At 34.7% G+C, this 17,226-nt stretch overlaps 1 protein-coding gene across 3 annotated transcripts in view; it reads right to left on the reverse strand.

The window, feature by feature from the left end:
• LOC126811624 (uncharacterized) overlaps positions 1–17,226 on the reverse strand; it is a 104,046-nt gene that overhangs the window by 39,154 nt on the left and 47,666 nt on the right. For all 3 annotated transcript variants that reach the window (XM_056098539.1, XM_056098538.1, XM_056098537.1), the window contains one exon: positions 1,813–1,979. In XM_056098539.1, coding sequence (XP_055954514.1) covers positions 1,813–1,894 — 82 coding nt within the window. In that variant the 5' untranslated portion in view covers positions 1,895–1,979. The remainder of the gene's footprint in view (positions 1–1,812; positions 1,980–17,226) is intronic.

A 17,226-nucleotide genomic window follows, 5' to 3' on the forward strand; every position in this document is an offset into this window, starting at 1 on the left:
ATCTCTGCACACATCTTGTCAAACATTCAAGGGCTAATATCTTCACTCAGAATAAAGTAATTTGAATGAAATTTTCAATATATTCATTTTTTAACTATTGTAGTGACAACGGCTAGTTCTTTATCTAAATTTTACGTAATGCCCTTTAAGTAATTATCAAAAATCATTGGTTTTAGTTTTGGCCCATGCTAACGTTGAGTATACACAATTAATATCTTTAACCCTGTTTACATTACAAATTTTAATCGTGCCAGGTACGGCTTAGTACGTTTTTTGTAGTGTAAACGGGTCAAACTTAATCGTGCCGTGCCTGGTACCGTGCCAATCTGGCCCACTGAAGTGAGGTACCAGGCACAGGCCGCACAGCACACTTAAATTTTCGTAGTGTAAACGCTAACCGGTCTGAGAACGGTTTCAGTACGGATTACTGCGCATGTGCCAAATGAACCTTGACCTTTTTTCCCGCGAACTTTGACAGCTCTGTCATCAGTCCTGTCTAAAATAACCGCCATAATTGTTTTCATCCGGTTAACTTGCTTAGTGACTGAAATTAACTTTTCTGTGAAGAGTTCTACATTTGGCGTGCCTGACACGGTCCCAAGACCAGCAATGTAATGTTACATTATTAGGGTGAGAGAGGTCACGTTAGACAATGTAGTTCTTCATTTTAATATATTAATATCAATAATATATGTATACGCATACTTTAATTAACTTATACCAAATCTAAGTTTAGTATAAATTGGCTGAGGTTGTTAAGACAAATGAGTGGAACTTAGAAGCTCAACTGACAAGGGTCTCTCGGTTTCGAGAAGACGGAGGGCACACAGACAGGCGTATGGACTCACCCGAGTTCAACCGCTGCCTTGGCAGAGAGGCAGAATGGTAGAGTTAACATAGTTATGTACCGTCCTGATGCGTTCCTGTATATATTCTAAGTACCTGTATTGCTGTTGTAGTTATGTAGATGTGTTGTATTCTGTTCCGATGTAAATAAACCATATATTTATTAAACTAACCTCTGTTATCACTAAGAAAGTGTTACAGTAAACGGGTCAATTTCTTGAAATTTATTGCAGCCTGGTACTGTGCCGAGCAAGGCACGCTTATCGCGGCCAAGTGGACCATAACTCTGGTAGTAATTATCAAAATCATTGAAAATCACATGACCTTAAACATGACCTCAATTTGATATGAACTTCAGTCTCTCGAGCGTCCACAAGATTTGCCAAAGTGACCAATGGCAGTAATTATAGGAAATCGTTGAAATAATCTAATAAATTTGAAGTCAATCGAATATTTACCGTCTCTAGACTGACAGAGAAGACGACAATATACAATCACATTTGAATGTGGGCGTATAAAAACCCAGACGACAACCCCAATTACAAGACACATGATAGATTGTAATCAAATAGCACCATCGAATCAAGTGATACAAATATACAAATATACAAACTGAGTACAACGGCCCTTTTAGTTTACAAAAAACAACAATAATAGGTTGCCAGGCAATGAAACATACGCCCACAGCAGTTAAATCATTCAAGCAGTCAGCAAGGGTAGTCGCATTCTTTGGTAGGTAATGGGAGAATTCACAAGACACTGATATCAATTTAATACCGATCTAATGATAACTGTTGTTGTTAGAGCATTCTCAAGGTTCAACAAAGTGAAACACGAACGGACTGATGAACGGATGGCAATACGACCATATTTTCATGTGGGTGTATTAAAATTACATACAAGAAAGGGGACTAGAAAGCCATTTTATGGTGATACAATAAAAACACATTGTTCATTAGAACTTACCGTTTTGTAATATGTTCATTTCATCGATGAGCATGTGACTTCGTTCACTTTTTTTCTTGCTTGTTTCCAGTGAGTATGCCATAGTTATCTGTTTATTTGAAACTGTTAAAAACTTTGATGCAAGCAAACATTTTCGCCATATCAGATCTGCCCAAAAATTACAAGAGCTGAAAGAAGGAAAGGCAAAATCGATAGTTCTCATCCCCTGGTTGTCGAAATGCTTGAAATCAAATTTTTAAAAACATACACGGGATTTGGGAGATGGTGGGTGTATCTTTTAAATGGGTGCTTCACATTAAATTCCAGAAAATTTTGTGTTCACAATGTTTTCAGGAAGGAGATGTAACTATGAACAGGTAGAATTAGAGCTTCATATTGATAGCAGAGCATAGCATTGGTATCACATACTTTTACACGAGGAACGGCCATCCGTCATCATTAGGGTGTAATGATGATATATTTAAACGGTTTATGAAATCAGATAACAATTGTGACCTCTAGAGGGTCTACATGCAAAAAAAGAGATTTTTCGTACAATTAGGGGCCATAATCCAGGAACTTACGTCTGATATGCGCAAATATCGAAAGGAACCAAGATCTTAAAGATATAAATATATATTTTAAGTTACATCAAAATTGGATAACAAATGTGACTTTTGGGTTCTAGAATGGCCACAAACTTGGTATTACATACTTTTACACTATTTGCGTTCAAGGAGCAGCCGTTATGTCGGACAATTTCATTCCGAGTTTTACGAAAATCTCACACAGCAATTATCAGAGAGTAACAATGATATTCTTAATCAACGGCTGCCAGGCAGGATACGCCCACATTTTGCAAGAGATGGATAGAGAACAAGCTAAAAACAAGGTGCATTAATCCTGAAATGTGCATATATCAAAAGGGACTGATATCTTTGGGATATAAAGATATGTTTTAGAGGGCCCACAACCTTCATATTACACACTTCTTCGCAATTTGCGTACAAAGAGCGGCCATTTTATCGTTCAGTTTCATTTCGATTTTCCCGAAATTCGAATTCAACCTTCATTATGGTATCCGCGAATATCAAAAGGAACCAAGACCTTAGTGTGTAACGGTGATATATTCACACGTTTTTTTTTAAATCGGATAAAAATTGTGCCCTCTACAGGGACTACAAGCTAAACACGTGATTTTTTGTTCAATAATTTATAAATGGCCATGATTCAGTGAGTGACGATCCGATATGCGCGAATATCGAAAGGAACCAATATCTTTGTGCCATAAACATGTATTGCAAGTTTAATCGAAATCGGATCAAAATTGTTACCTCTAGAGGGTCAACGATCTTGATTTACGAGATGTTTACACTATTTGCGTATGAGTGGTGGCCATTTTGTGACCTCTAGAGGATCCACAACCTAAAATTGCGATTTTTTCATACACTCTGAGGCCATCATACAGGAAGTTAAACTACGATATATCGAAAGCAACCGACGTCGTTAGGATATAAACACTTTTTAAATTTCATTAAAATTGAATAAAAATTGTGACCTCTAGAGGGTCCACAAGCTAAAACCGCTATTTTTTCATACAATCAGAGGCCATCATCCAGGAAGTTAAACTACGATATGCGTGAATATCGAAAGGAACTGAGATCTTTGGGATATAAATACATGTTTTAAGTTTCATCAAAATCGGATAAAAATTGTGACCTCTAGAGGGTCCATTACCTTCGTATTACATACTTTTACACAATTTGCGTACAAAGAGCGGCCATTTTGTCAGGCAGTTGCGTTTCTATTTTCCCTCAATTCGAAACCTTCTTTATTGTGTAACAGTGATATATTTAAACGGTTTTTAAAATCGGACAAAAATTGTGACCTTTGATGGATCCAGACGCTAAAAATGTGATTTTGCGTACAATCATGAGCCAATATCCAGGAAGTTATAGTCTGAAATGCACAAATATCGAAAGGAACCAAGATCATTGGGATATAAACATATATTCTAAGTTTCACCCAAATCGAGCAAAAATTGTGACCTCTAGAGGGCCCACAACCTTGGTATTACATACTTTTACACAATTTGTGTTCAAGGAGCGACCATTTTGTCGGACAGTTTCGGTACAATTTTTACGAAAATCACACCCAGGCATCATCAGGGTGTAACGACTTTTAAAATAGGAAAACAATTGTGACAAGCTAAAATCACGATTTTTTCATACAATCTGGGGCCATCATCCAGGATGTTAAGCAACCATATGCGCGAATATCGAAAGGAACCGAGATCTTTAGGATATACATGTTTTAGGTTTCATCAAAATCGAATAAAAATTGTGACCTTTAGAGGGTCCACAAACTTGATGCTACATACTTTAGGGTCATTCTATGTCAATTAGACCAAATTTTGGAAAGTTGGGAACATGACCCCCTCCAAAAAATTATGTGTTATAGTATATGGCCTTAAACTAAACTTACTAACAAATTTTACTTCTCTAGGTCCAAAACTCACTGAGATATGGCCATCTGAAATTAGGGTACTGAAATGGATCAAAAATTTGGTAATTTTTTTTCAGGTTTTCAGGTACTTTAAACTCACCTTTCTAATAGGAGTAGAATTCTCTACTTTTGTAATCTAAGACAACTTTTGGTGTCGATTACGAATTTAGCATAACACATAATCTGCGATTCACACAGTTCGTGCCACCAGGTGGCAAAATGTGGAACAAATGCACTATTCACTTTTTTTTTCACTATTTCCTCAGCCTCTGGCACAGTCAGTATTGTATACACAAACTACAAAATTGGCATAGTTAATGTCAGTTTTTCTTTTATCAATTTACAAAAGATTCTGAGTCGATGGGATATATACTTTTCCAAATATTCAGTCTCGAAATCCAATGCGCACTGAAAACATACAAATTTTATCCATTTTCACCTTTAATTTTGGCCATGTGGGACAGGTTAAAATTCTGAAAAAGGTAGATGATGAAACTGTGTATTTAATGGTTTATGTTTTTAATTGGTACTTGAAATCTGGCTATTATCAAAATTGTTGACTTTTCATGTTGATTTTAAAATAACTTCTAAATTACCTATAGAGTGACTTGTTTGCGTAGATTACAAGTATGTAATCATTTTGGATGTACATTGTATTGTTCTAATTTTTATTACCGTAAAGATACTAAAATATCGCACCCTAGGCTAACTGGGCACGCAGAAAAGGCGTGCGTCCATTTGGCATCAACAAGCACCGAAACCAGCTTTGGGGGCAAACTGCTTTTTTTTATGTCACAAAATCAAGGGATGAATAAACTACTAGACTGCAAAATTCGAGAAGCTTCCTATGTTGGTTATGAATGCTGTCTTTTTCCTGGAGGATTCATCCAATTCAATCTGATAATATCCCTGAAGCGAATCAAGACAATCCTTAATGATGGGTAATGGAAAATTATTAAGAGCTCTGTAGTCAATACAGTAGCGGCAGCTCCCATCTTTCTTCCTCACCAAAACTGGTGTGGGACTGCTCCAATCCGATTTTGATGGCACAATCACACCAGCTTTAAGCAATTTCTCAACCTCCTGAAAACCCAGGGGTGTTCGTCTCATTCTCTTGCGGATAAGACCTCTGAGGACTGTAAGGCCTAAAACCGCGCGGCGACGGAGAATGAGAGCGAGCATTTTTTTGCTGAAGTAATGTTTGGATATTTAGAATGGCTTCCTTTATGACGGTCATATCCCCCTGCTGCGAAGAAGCTGCACGGATGTCAAAGTCTGAGTCCTTGAAGACTACTTGACGATGCGCATATGAGATAGATTTCTGCCCAAAAATAGCCTTCAAATTGGCCAGAGAAGCCTTCACATACTTAACGGCCTTGTGTAAGTCTTTTGGGGATTTCTCCATGGTGGTTTTTGCTGCTTCTTTTTCCTTACAACCACGAAGAAATGCTTCAACAGCTATCTGGGTAATGGTCTCCGTTGGTCATGCAATAACCATCCAAAGTTAGCATATCTTTATTTCACCAACCCGAGAGATGCATGAGGTATGAACATGCCAAATTTCATTAACTTTCTATGTTGGCGTATCAAGTTATATCATCGCAAACTTACTAGCACCTGAATTCGAGGCGAGGTTCGTGGGATCCTACGAACGGCTTCTGACCCTATGACATCGGCATTTGAGCAGCCAATCAGAGTTGAAGTTTCTAGTGGGATACCCATAGCTCCGTGCACCGCACGCTAAGAACTTACCATAACAGACCGTTTCATTAACTAATCACTCACATCAACCTGAACGCGGGTTATATAACAAATCTTCCAGGCCCTAGTGTAGTAAAGACAAGTAAAATGAAATTTTGAACTATAAAAAAAAAAACGAAACGAAATAGAATCTGTGTTTTAATCCATTGATGTATGTTAATGAAAAACAAATCATCGATTTAGAAAGGGCCATGAAAGATGTAGCCCAATATTCGAGAAATTAGCATAGTCGAGAAAACTGTATTGATATTTTTGAAGACATTATCAGAAATAAGTTAAAAATAGAAGATGAAATTGTAATACTAGTAGATGCTGTGTATAATGTCGGGAGATTGAATAGTGACAGGATGGAAAAATACCAAGGGATATTATTGCTCATTTCCTAAGACGATATGACAAATATAACATTATATCAACGAGGAAGATTTAAAATTATTGAAGAACATTCAAAACCACAGACAAAACGGAAAAACATGTTGCTTTTTGTTTGAACTATATGTGTAGCCTCTATTGTGTGTCGTATCCAGGGGTTTGATTGTATAATTATTTATGTGATGCTATCCACCTGCTCTTACTATTCACTCAGCTAACCGAAGAACTCCGAATGCATTAGCCACTTATATCAACGTAGATTTATGACGTCGTGTGCCCATAGTCTCTATCAGGGAGCATTAATTTTAGTCAGGACGATAAAAACAGATGCGTTAACTTTGGCCGAACTGGGAAACACGCCCCTTTCCTGATATGGTCAGTTAGATTGGAGAAATTGTGATAGTCGAAAATGTAATGGAGAAAATCTGATAGTTGAAAATCCAAAGATGAAAAATTTACAGTGAATTTGCAAAGAAGAAAAGTAGAGAGGGGAAAAACATAACTAGATTTGTTAATTGTTGTCGAGCAATTTTTCTTTTGATACTAATGACAATTTTCATGTTAAATACCCATAATATTTTACATGTGAAAAATCTCGAAAATTGCCATTTTTACAATTTGTGCTATGATAATTTTCATAATGATAGTTTCTCCTAATATGGCGGGGGATCACGTGGCTAAGTGGGTAAGACGCTAGCTCGCTAGCCTGGAGGTCGGGTGTTCGATCCCTGCATTGGCCGAGAAAGTTCATCCAGATTTTCCGGCGTGGTTCTCCCTTGTCAGTGATGCAGGACGGAGGGGCTGACAAGGAAAGCTGTCTAGTCGTTCGGATGGGACGAAAAACCGAGGTCCCGTGTACACATTGGCGTGCACGTAAAAGATCCCTTGGCAGTTGGAATTCGATATAAGAGTAGGCCGTAGTGCCGCTGTCCGGGCAAAATTTCCCTCATAGCACACTGTATGGCGTATGCCCGTCTTCATTAGCCCAGGTTAAGAGCAGAACAGTAGGACGTTAAACTCCATTTCATTTCATTTTCATTTCCTAATATGGCAACGATTCGGCTCTATAAGACTACAACACTACAGCAATAGTCATGAAATACAGGGTAAACTGTATGCTAGATAAATCTATTGTTTGAATATATAATTCATGTAATAGTGTGAATATATAGATGTTCGTCTACTTGACTGTATATACATGTGTGTTTTATAATACAAGTATCGGATGGCAGAGATTAAAACGGATTGAAACTCGATCTCCATATTATTCTGTCATTTGCATCTTTAAATAATAAATACTAATGGGAGAAATTTGTCAGGAAAAAAAAATAGATTTCTTTGAATTCCTAGTGCTGAGGAATCTCCAGAAATTTGTATTTGACCTCCAATATTTAACAAGAATGATTTAGTCTGTCCAGTTTAAATGTTGCACACATAAATCGAATTTCAGCAATTAGTGCCAACTTCACACTAACCCACAACCAAGCCGTTAACCATAACCCACCAGAGGTTACCAAGCACAATACGTCCACATTTTGCAAGAGATGGATAGAGAACAAGCTAAAAAAATTGATTTTTCGTACAATCAAAGGCCATAATCCAGGAAATTACGATCCGATATGCTTGAATATCGACAGGGACCAACATGCATTTAAAATTTCAACAAAATCGGATCATAATTGTGACCTCTAGAGGGACCACAAGCTAAAACGCGATTTTCCGTATAATCAGGGGTCATAATCCAGGAAATTACCATCCGATATGCGCGAATATCCGATCATAATTGTGACCTCTAGGGGGACCACAAGCTAAAAACAAATGATGATTTGCTTGATAAAGACGAGAGTATGCTCGTTGAAACGTCGCTTAGTATTAAACTCAGTAATTATGTATCCATAAAATTGTACCTTGTGTTAGTACTGACTTGGTACTAAATGTGATTACACATGTTATATTATAATGTACTATTTATATCAATATTGATATATTAATTTTACCTTCAGCAACTTATCGAGGACATAAGCCTAACGGTGACCTGAAACTAGTATTAAATACTTGTCTCTTGACTTGGATATTATATAAATAATATTACTATTAGTCGATGACCTGGAACTAGTATTAAATACTGGCATCATATTCGCCTCTTGACATGGAAATAATATAAATAATATTACTATTTGTAGTAGTTTATTTATTTAAAGATACATAATGTAAGATTAAATAAGAAGCAGTTCGTGCTTTCTATAGTAGTTCAAACATAGATAGTGAAAAGTCAATTGATGAAAATATCATTTCAGAGCGAAGTCATGAGTATTGCAAGATATAGCACAGACAATTAGACAGTTTTGTATACTTGGTCATTTGACGTCATCAGAGATACATTTTGGAGCGAACAATTATTTTGGATTTGACGCAAAAAACTGGTCTAGAAAAACTTGGTCTCATAAATTCACAGCTCGGGTGGCGATTTCCCCCCTTCAGCCACTGAACTAAAAGTGATTTGTCCCAGCGTTTGCCCTGGGATTCTTTGGCTGTTCTCCTGCACTTACTATTAACATTCATAATAAAATATTTCTCAACATCACCCCTGTACACCCCATAATAAAATATCTCTCAATATCACCCCTGTACTCCCCATAATAAAATATTTCTCAATATCACCCCTGTACTCCCCATAATAAAATATCTCTCAATATCACCCCTCTACTCCCCATAATAAAATATTTCTCAACACCACCCCTTCTACTCCCCATAATAAAATATCTCTCAATACCACCATAACAATGTATAAAATTATTCTATAGGGTCACACCATGTCAAGTTGACCAGTGGTTGTCGGGTGATCCCCTCAGAATATTATAAAAAAAAAATAAAAAATTCGGGGGTAATGTTCCTTGAGCACGTGTATCTATCAATGGTAAAAGGTCTATTGATTTTTTTTCACAATGCTCTGAAGGGGTCACCCGACAACTATCTATAATTTCTTTAAGTGGCATTTAGCGATCAGGGAACAAATTAACAGAACACAGTTTTTATGGGATACAATCACTAGTTTATTCTAAAAGCACGACGTTTCGACAAGTATCCTCTTATTGTTATCAAGCACAAATGACAATTTAGTCAGACAGAGTTAGTTGTATTTTACGTCCGCTTCCACCGAAGTGGACAATATATATGAAATTAATAAGAAACCATCTGCATGGATTAAGAATAACAGTAATAGAAATAATCAAGGTGTAAAGGATATTTAACAATAACAACAAACATAACAAGGTAATTAGCTACTAATAAGCACTGATACTGCATGATTAGAGGGTTATTAACAGTTATGAAGACCTTCAAAAGGGTAGCATGTATGGATAGTGGGAAGTTGATAAAGCACAGGTAGTGAGGCCATGTGCATGAAGTTAAATAAGATTTGCATTATATAAGTACAACTATAACAATACACAATTTGTACTAAGAAAACAAGAACAAAAATCCTCTAAAAATATAAGGGACAGGTTGGGAGAATCTATAATATCGAAAATTTATTAATGAGATGGGTTGGGGGCGGGGATTTTAGTACAACCAAAGATGGCTTAATAGTTAAATTATGTTGTGCATCTTAATTACATCATCATATGCCCTGGGGATGTAGAGCCCTAAGTCCCTATTGAGTTCAGGTGAATGTCTTCTGATATTTATAGCTTCTAGGATCTTCCTGGTTTTCTTGTTCTGTTGGTTGGCGGTTAGTATCTGGACCTCATTCCATTTAACTCTGTGTTGTGGGTGATTCTGGAGATGTTCCGCTATGGCTGAGTTATTAGTAGCGGCTTTGGACTTATGTTCCGTTATCCTTTTATCAATGGGTCGTTTCGTTTCCCCGATATATGTAGCCTTGCAGGAACAAGTTTACTAAATTGTCATTTGTGCTTGATAACGATAAGAGGATACTTGTCGAAACGTCGCTTTTAGAATAAACTAGTGATTGTATCCCATAAAAACTGTGTTCTGTTAACTATCTATAAGTTTGGCCTACTAGTGAGAATACATTTATAATAAAAACGAACTAATTAAAGCTGACAGCAATTATGTGTAAAATAAAATCAAACTAACAGATGAGTAAAACACAGGTTGAGAGATAGGCAGTAAAATAGTTTGATTTTCCATTTTGCATTTATCTAGCGAAGCTACTGTACAGTTTTGGATTTCACATTTAAGATTGTTAGGAATATTTTAAACAGTTTTTTAAAATACACAGATTTGCTACACAAATGTCAAATAAAACCCCGTTGAGTAAATGACAAATTAAACCTTTAATTAGAACAATAACTAACGATCTAAAAGTATACCAACTTTAAAATACATTTCTATAATAATAATGTGCATCTCTATCAATATGAATAATAATGTGCATCTCTATCAATATGAATAATAATGTGCATCTATATCAATAAGAATTTTACTTTCAACAACTTACAAAAACTAATTATTGGTGACATAACTAGTACTGACTTTGTTATAAATGTGATTACACATGTTTTATTATAATGCATCATTTATATCAATATTGATATATTAATTTTACTTTCAGTTTGATTGTTAAAGACATAACGCCTATCAATGATAACGTTTAAATAGAGTTATATTTCAGATGATTTATCAAAACTTCCTGAGTAAATTGAGTATGTACTAAATTAATTTTTAATGTGTTAACTGTGACAAACATATGCAAAAAGGGAGACTTTTCGTTGACTTATAAAATCGTCTGTATAATATCTGGGAAAACAGTTCACGCGAGTTCACTCAGCTTATTTTTACAAGGCTAGACTGGTGTATAAGTTGTATATAAAATACTAATGACGAAATCAAGACAACCAAAACGATCAAGAAGGGAGATGGCTTCAAATTCAAATCCAAATGATTCCAACAGTATAAACGATTTTCTAGATAATGTTCTAAAAGATGATGGGTCGTTACAGTCATTTATTGGTGAATTATTTAAACGCGAAGTCATAATGAGCCATATTGTTCACTTTATCCAACCAAAACTAACTCAAGATTTAGTTAGTCGCATCGACCATTTAGAAAATAAAATTGATGAACTTGAACAATATTCTAGACGAACATGCCTTAAATTCAGTGGTATCAGTGAGAGAGCTGGTGAAAATACAGATAATCTGATACTATAGATATTATAAATAACCATGTTTTAAACGATCGAGATGACCGTTTAACAATAAACCAAACAGGTCGTAACAAATAAAACAAAAATCTTTATTAATGAAGCCTTGACACACAGAAAATCTCAGCTGTATAAAAAAACACGTGAACTCTTTCAACTGAATAAAATCAAAAACTGTTGGACATAGGGCAGCCGAATATATGTAAGAATTCTAGATGATGACAAAAACATATTAATTAATTGTGAAGATGACATAAATCAGTTTTATGACACGCCAAAAATGTTGAACAGCAAATGAACACTGATCAGCTCGATTACCTGACATTGTTAAACCAACTAACAGCGAAACCAGCTACATCTGTAACCACAGCTCAACCGGTTAATTTACCTGTTTCAATTCAATCAAGCCCCTTGTTACGACAACAGTCCTTGTTAGACCTAGGTTTATTTACTTCTACACCCAATCCTAAACCGAATGAAAATGATAAATAAGGTTGATTATAAATGAACATATGTAAATACTTAACACCAACACGAAGTGTGCGCTATGTTATTCCACAATGTAGATTAAATAAAAAATGCTGGTTGTTTACAGTTTACATTTTACCCACAAACTTTTGTAGTCCTAACTTGATTATTACCAATAAAAAATATCATTCCATTTGCCAAAATGACATGAAAATTTACAAAGCTAGGAACGAAATGATATGAAATAATGCTATATCCTGATGAAAGTTTCACTAGCTTAAATTATTAAGTTAAACAACGTTATTCTATTCTACTAATACAATGATGATATTGTAGTTTATTAATTCAATCTATTATATGTATATTGAATATCTTATTCAATATTAGAATCAAATAAATTACACTGAAATATTCGTTCTAAACAATGAAAAGAACTCTGTTATTGAAAATATTTGTGATAAAACTTAAGTAATTTAATTTACTTATAGTACACCTTAGTTCACGTGTCCCTATTACTGTAGACTTAAGTTCCATCGAAGTGCAAAAAGATTACTTAAATTACTATCTACCAGCTCTACCTCCTTGCATATATAATTATATATCCCCATGCCCACTAATACTGGTTTTTATTTACTCGCGTTTAAAACATGAAATCTCATTTCAATTATAAGAAAGTAATCTAACTGTTGGAGATGTTTGACTCATACCTCGATATAATTATGAATTGATTCGTAACTGTGATTGTAAATATTCTAATTTTTTTGATGTTTTGTTTATTGTTTTGTAATATATTGTAAATTTATTTATCACCTTACAGTAGTCCATTTATCAAACCTCTTGGAGTGTAAAATGTAACAATTTCATATTTAAAGTAACTTTTAGTTTAAAGCCATCTCTCTCTATGGATACATAAATATATATAGATATAAATATATGTTTGATTGCTCCGATTTTACATGTGAACGCAAAATATTATTTAACAACAGTCACGACTGAAATTAATGATATTTGGCCTCTAAAACGGAACAATCAACATACCTTATATGTGATCTTACATCCTATCTCGTAATATGTTATAAATATTCACCTCTTGCTTATAATTAAAACTTTGCTAATTGTCAGTTGCATAGAACAAAACCCTGGTCCGTTAAATACATTAAGTTCAGATAACATTTCCATTGTTCACAATAATGTCTGTAGCCTATTGCCAAAATAAGATATAATTGAAGCAGAATTCTCTAACCATGATATAATATGTATTACTGAATCTCATCTAGACAACACTATTAAAGATTCATCGATTTTACTGCCCGGTTATAAAAGTCCTGTTAGATTTGATAGAAACAGGCATGGGGGTGGGGTTGCTGTCTATATTAAAAATAATCTACACTTTCAGATTAGACATAATCTCATAAACACTGATATTGAATTAATATTTATAGACATATTTAATGATCATACCAAATTCTTACTCGGTGTAATTTACAGACCTCCAAATACAAGGGTTGCCTTTTGCGATATATTTTATGATACGTTATCAAATGCATTAGACAGTGGTTCCTTTCTTGTCCTAACAGGGGATGTTAATATCAACATTTTAAGTAATTCAAGTAATTGTGCTAAATTTAACAAACTATTACAAATATTAAATCTTGAAAATCTGATAAAAGAACCGACTAATTTCACAACACTACCACGTTCATGTATTGATCGTTTTATTACTAATAAGAAATCACTTATAATGTTAATGCTCCTATATGCAGTACACATTCACCAATAATATTATCTTTAAATATAAAAACATACAAACAATTAGAATAGCAAAAGAACTATTAGAAATTATAAACTTGCAGATTATGAAGGTTTAAATAACAAATTATTAACTGTCGATTGGACAAATCACGTCTTTAATAATGATGATATCAATAAAGTCTATGCAAGTTTTTAGCCGTTTTAAATAAAGCATTAATACAGTATATCCCAACAAAAGTAGTAACTATACGGCCAAATGATAAGCCATTTATGAATAACGCTATACGTATACAAATTCGAAAACGAAATAGTGCACACAAATGCGCCCCCCCCCCCAAAAAAAATAATAATAATAATTCTAATCATTGGCTTTGGCTTTTATTTAGAAAAATACGAAATGGAGTAGTAACATTAATCAGGTAAGCTAAAAATAATTTTAAAGACAAATTAGAAAAAGAAATAAATAATAAAACCCTACCACCAAATAAATGGCGGAAAATAGCAAAATCTATTACAAATTTTTGATAATGAAAAGGTAACCATCTCGTCATTAGTATATGAAAACTGTGTATACACACACCCACTTGATAAGGCAAATATCCTTAACACTTATTTTGCCTCAATTTCAAAATTAAATGATGAACTTGACCTTCCAAACTTTGCCTCTCGCAGTAACAACGAATTACAGACATTTATTATAAGTGAACAAGAAGTAAAAGACCAGTTACTAATTCTTAACTGCTCAAAGCCTTCTGTACTGAAAAAGTTAACTCCCCAATCACCAGCCCTCTCCAAATTTTTAAATCTTTCATTAGAACTTCAATTATTACCTGATTTTTGAAAGACTTCATATATCATTGAAGCGTATACAGGAAAGGGTGATCCGCATTACCCTGACAAATATAGACCAACTTCATTAACATGCTCATTTAATGTAAAATACTAGAGAAAATCTTATTCAAAAATCTTTATAATTTTAAAAAAGAAAATAACCTGTTATATAAGTATCAGTCTGGTTTTCAACCTAACGATTCTACAAAACTTTTAGAAATCTATAGCTGCGTTCACACTAGGAGTTTAATCTGAATTGAATTCAGAATAAAGTCTTATGCCGGACATTGGCGTCACACTCAGTTCGACAAAAACCGAACTGAATCTGAATTAACGAATCCGTATATTTTTCCGAATTCAAACCGGAACAATAATTCCGAATCGGGTTATTCGAAGTCAAGATTTGAGTGTGACACGCTTGATTCAGATCAACAGTTTTATCAGAAACGATAACTTTGCGCGCATGTTGGGGTGTAGCCTAAATAGCTGTTGCCCTTCGTCACTGAAACAAATTCTACGGTAACATAACCAGCTAACGATAAGTTGTCAGCCAACGAAACATACGTCCTCAGCAGCTAAGTCCTCTGAGCAGTCAACAGGGGTTGTGGCATACCTAACCTTTAGTCAGTAATGCAAACATTTACAACACACTAAAGTCTAGTCGTTCGTTGGGGCGAAAGACAGAGTTCCCGTGTACACATTGACGTAAAAAATCCCTTGATAGTAGGCCGTAGCGCCACTGTCCTGGGAAAATGGTATATACCCGTCTTTATAAGCCCAGTCGGACCAGAACAGTAGGAAGTTTAACCCCATTTCATAACATCTCAATTATGAAATGTATCTTCGCTAGTACAGAGCCAAGAGTGAAGTACATGTACATACGTGTTAATGTATAGCCAACGCTACCAAAAGAATAATCATCCTCATTCGCATTTGATTTTGGTGCCAACGAAATCGTGCCCGGCGCTGCATGGCAAGGTGTCGAAGATGTAAGACCCGCTGATGTAGCCTTGATTGCCTCAGGAAATTACACATAAGCAACATAAGATCACCAATACGAATGTTTGGCGCATCCATCTTGGATATGAATGACCTTCACGGCGCATTCAGGGTGGCGCTTTTCATTCTGAATTCAATCCGAATAAACTGTAATCAGACGCACCGCTTTTAAACCGGGAAAACCCAATCCGAATTCCGGAGGCCGGTTTCCGGAATTCGCATTCAATGCGCATGCAGTGTGAACGCAGCTAATGATGTTATGATACGTAATCTTGATAAAGGAAAGCAAATTCGATTTATAGTTTGTGATGTATCAAAAGCGTTTGATAAAGTTTGGCATGAAGGTTTATTGACTAAATTGAAACAATGTGGAATTAGTAAAAAAAATATGTAAATGAATTGAACACTATTTAAGGAATAGATAAAAATGCGTAGTTTTAGCAGGTTTTAAATCAAATTATTTGCATACTAATTCTGAAGTCCCCCAAGGAAGTGTATTGCGTCCTTATTTTTTTTTGATTTACTTAAATGATATCTCCGATAATATTACTAACAACATACGACTATTTGCTGATGATACTTCACTTTTTACAATTATTCATAATGATCCTTACTAAAGACATGCCTCATCGTGGGCTAAACAGTGGTGTGTAACTTTTAACCCCAATAAAACTAAAAATATTACTTTTACTTGAAAAAAATACAATCCATCCAGACGTTGTTTTCGGAAACATAAAAGTTGAAAACGTAAATACTCATTGTCATTTTGGATTAACATTTTAATCAAATGCACTATGGTCAAAACACATTTCAAATATATACCAGAAAGCTTGTGGTCGACTAAACATTTTGCGCATACTGAAATAGAAAATTAATAGAATTTCACTTAATTAAATTTATCTTGCTGTTATTCGCCCGATTTAAGAATATGCTGATATTGTATGGGATAACTGTTCAAAGAAGGATTCTGATCTATTGGAAAGTGTTCAAACTGAAGCAGGTAGAATAATAACTGGCCTTAGAAGAAATTCATCTAAAAACAATTTATTCAAAGAGCGTGGGTATGAATCGCTGTCTAATCGTAGAATAAAACAAAAATTGATTTACTTATTATATAAAATAAAGAACAACCTAGGCCCAACTTATCTGACTGAAATTTTTAAATTTATAGTCTTCGTAATGAAAGTCAGAACCTCAATCCACCATTTTCTAAAACCAACACGTATTCTAATAGTTTCTTTCCCTGCACAATTAAACTTTGGAACAATTTACCGGTAAACATTAAAACCTCACAAACTTTAAGAACATTTAAATCGGGCCTTTCACGTGTATACCCATTACTTACACCACCATTATATTATAATACTGGAAATAGGAAAGAAAATATTATCTATTGGCAATTAAGAAATAAAGCTAGTAATTTAAATAACCATTTATTCTACCATTTTATTAGTAAAACAAAGGTGTGCCCTAGATGTAATTCTACAGACGAAGATAATTACCATTAATACAATTAACTAGAATTGTACGGAACAATTACACAAAAATAGAAATTGTCCCGCCCTAATAGCGGACGCATT

The sequence above is a fragment of the Patella vulgata genome, chromosome 2 (genome assembly GCF_932274485.2).
Source record: "Patella vulgata chromosome 2, xgPatVulg1.2, whole genome shotgun sequence".
Classification (NCBI taxonomy): Eukaryota; Metazoa; Mollusca; class Gastropoda; family Patellidae; genus Patella; species Patella vulgata.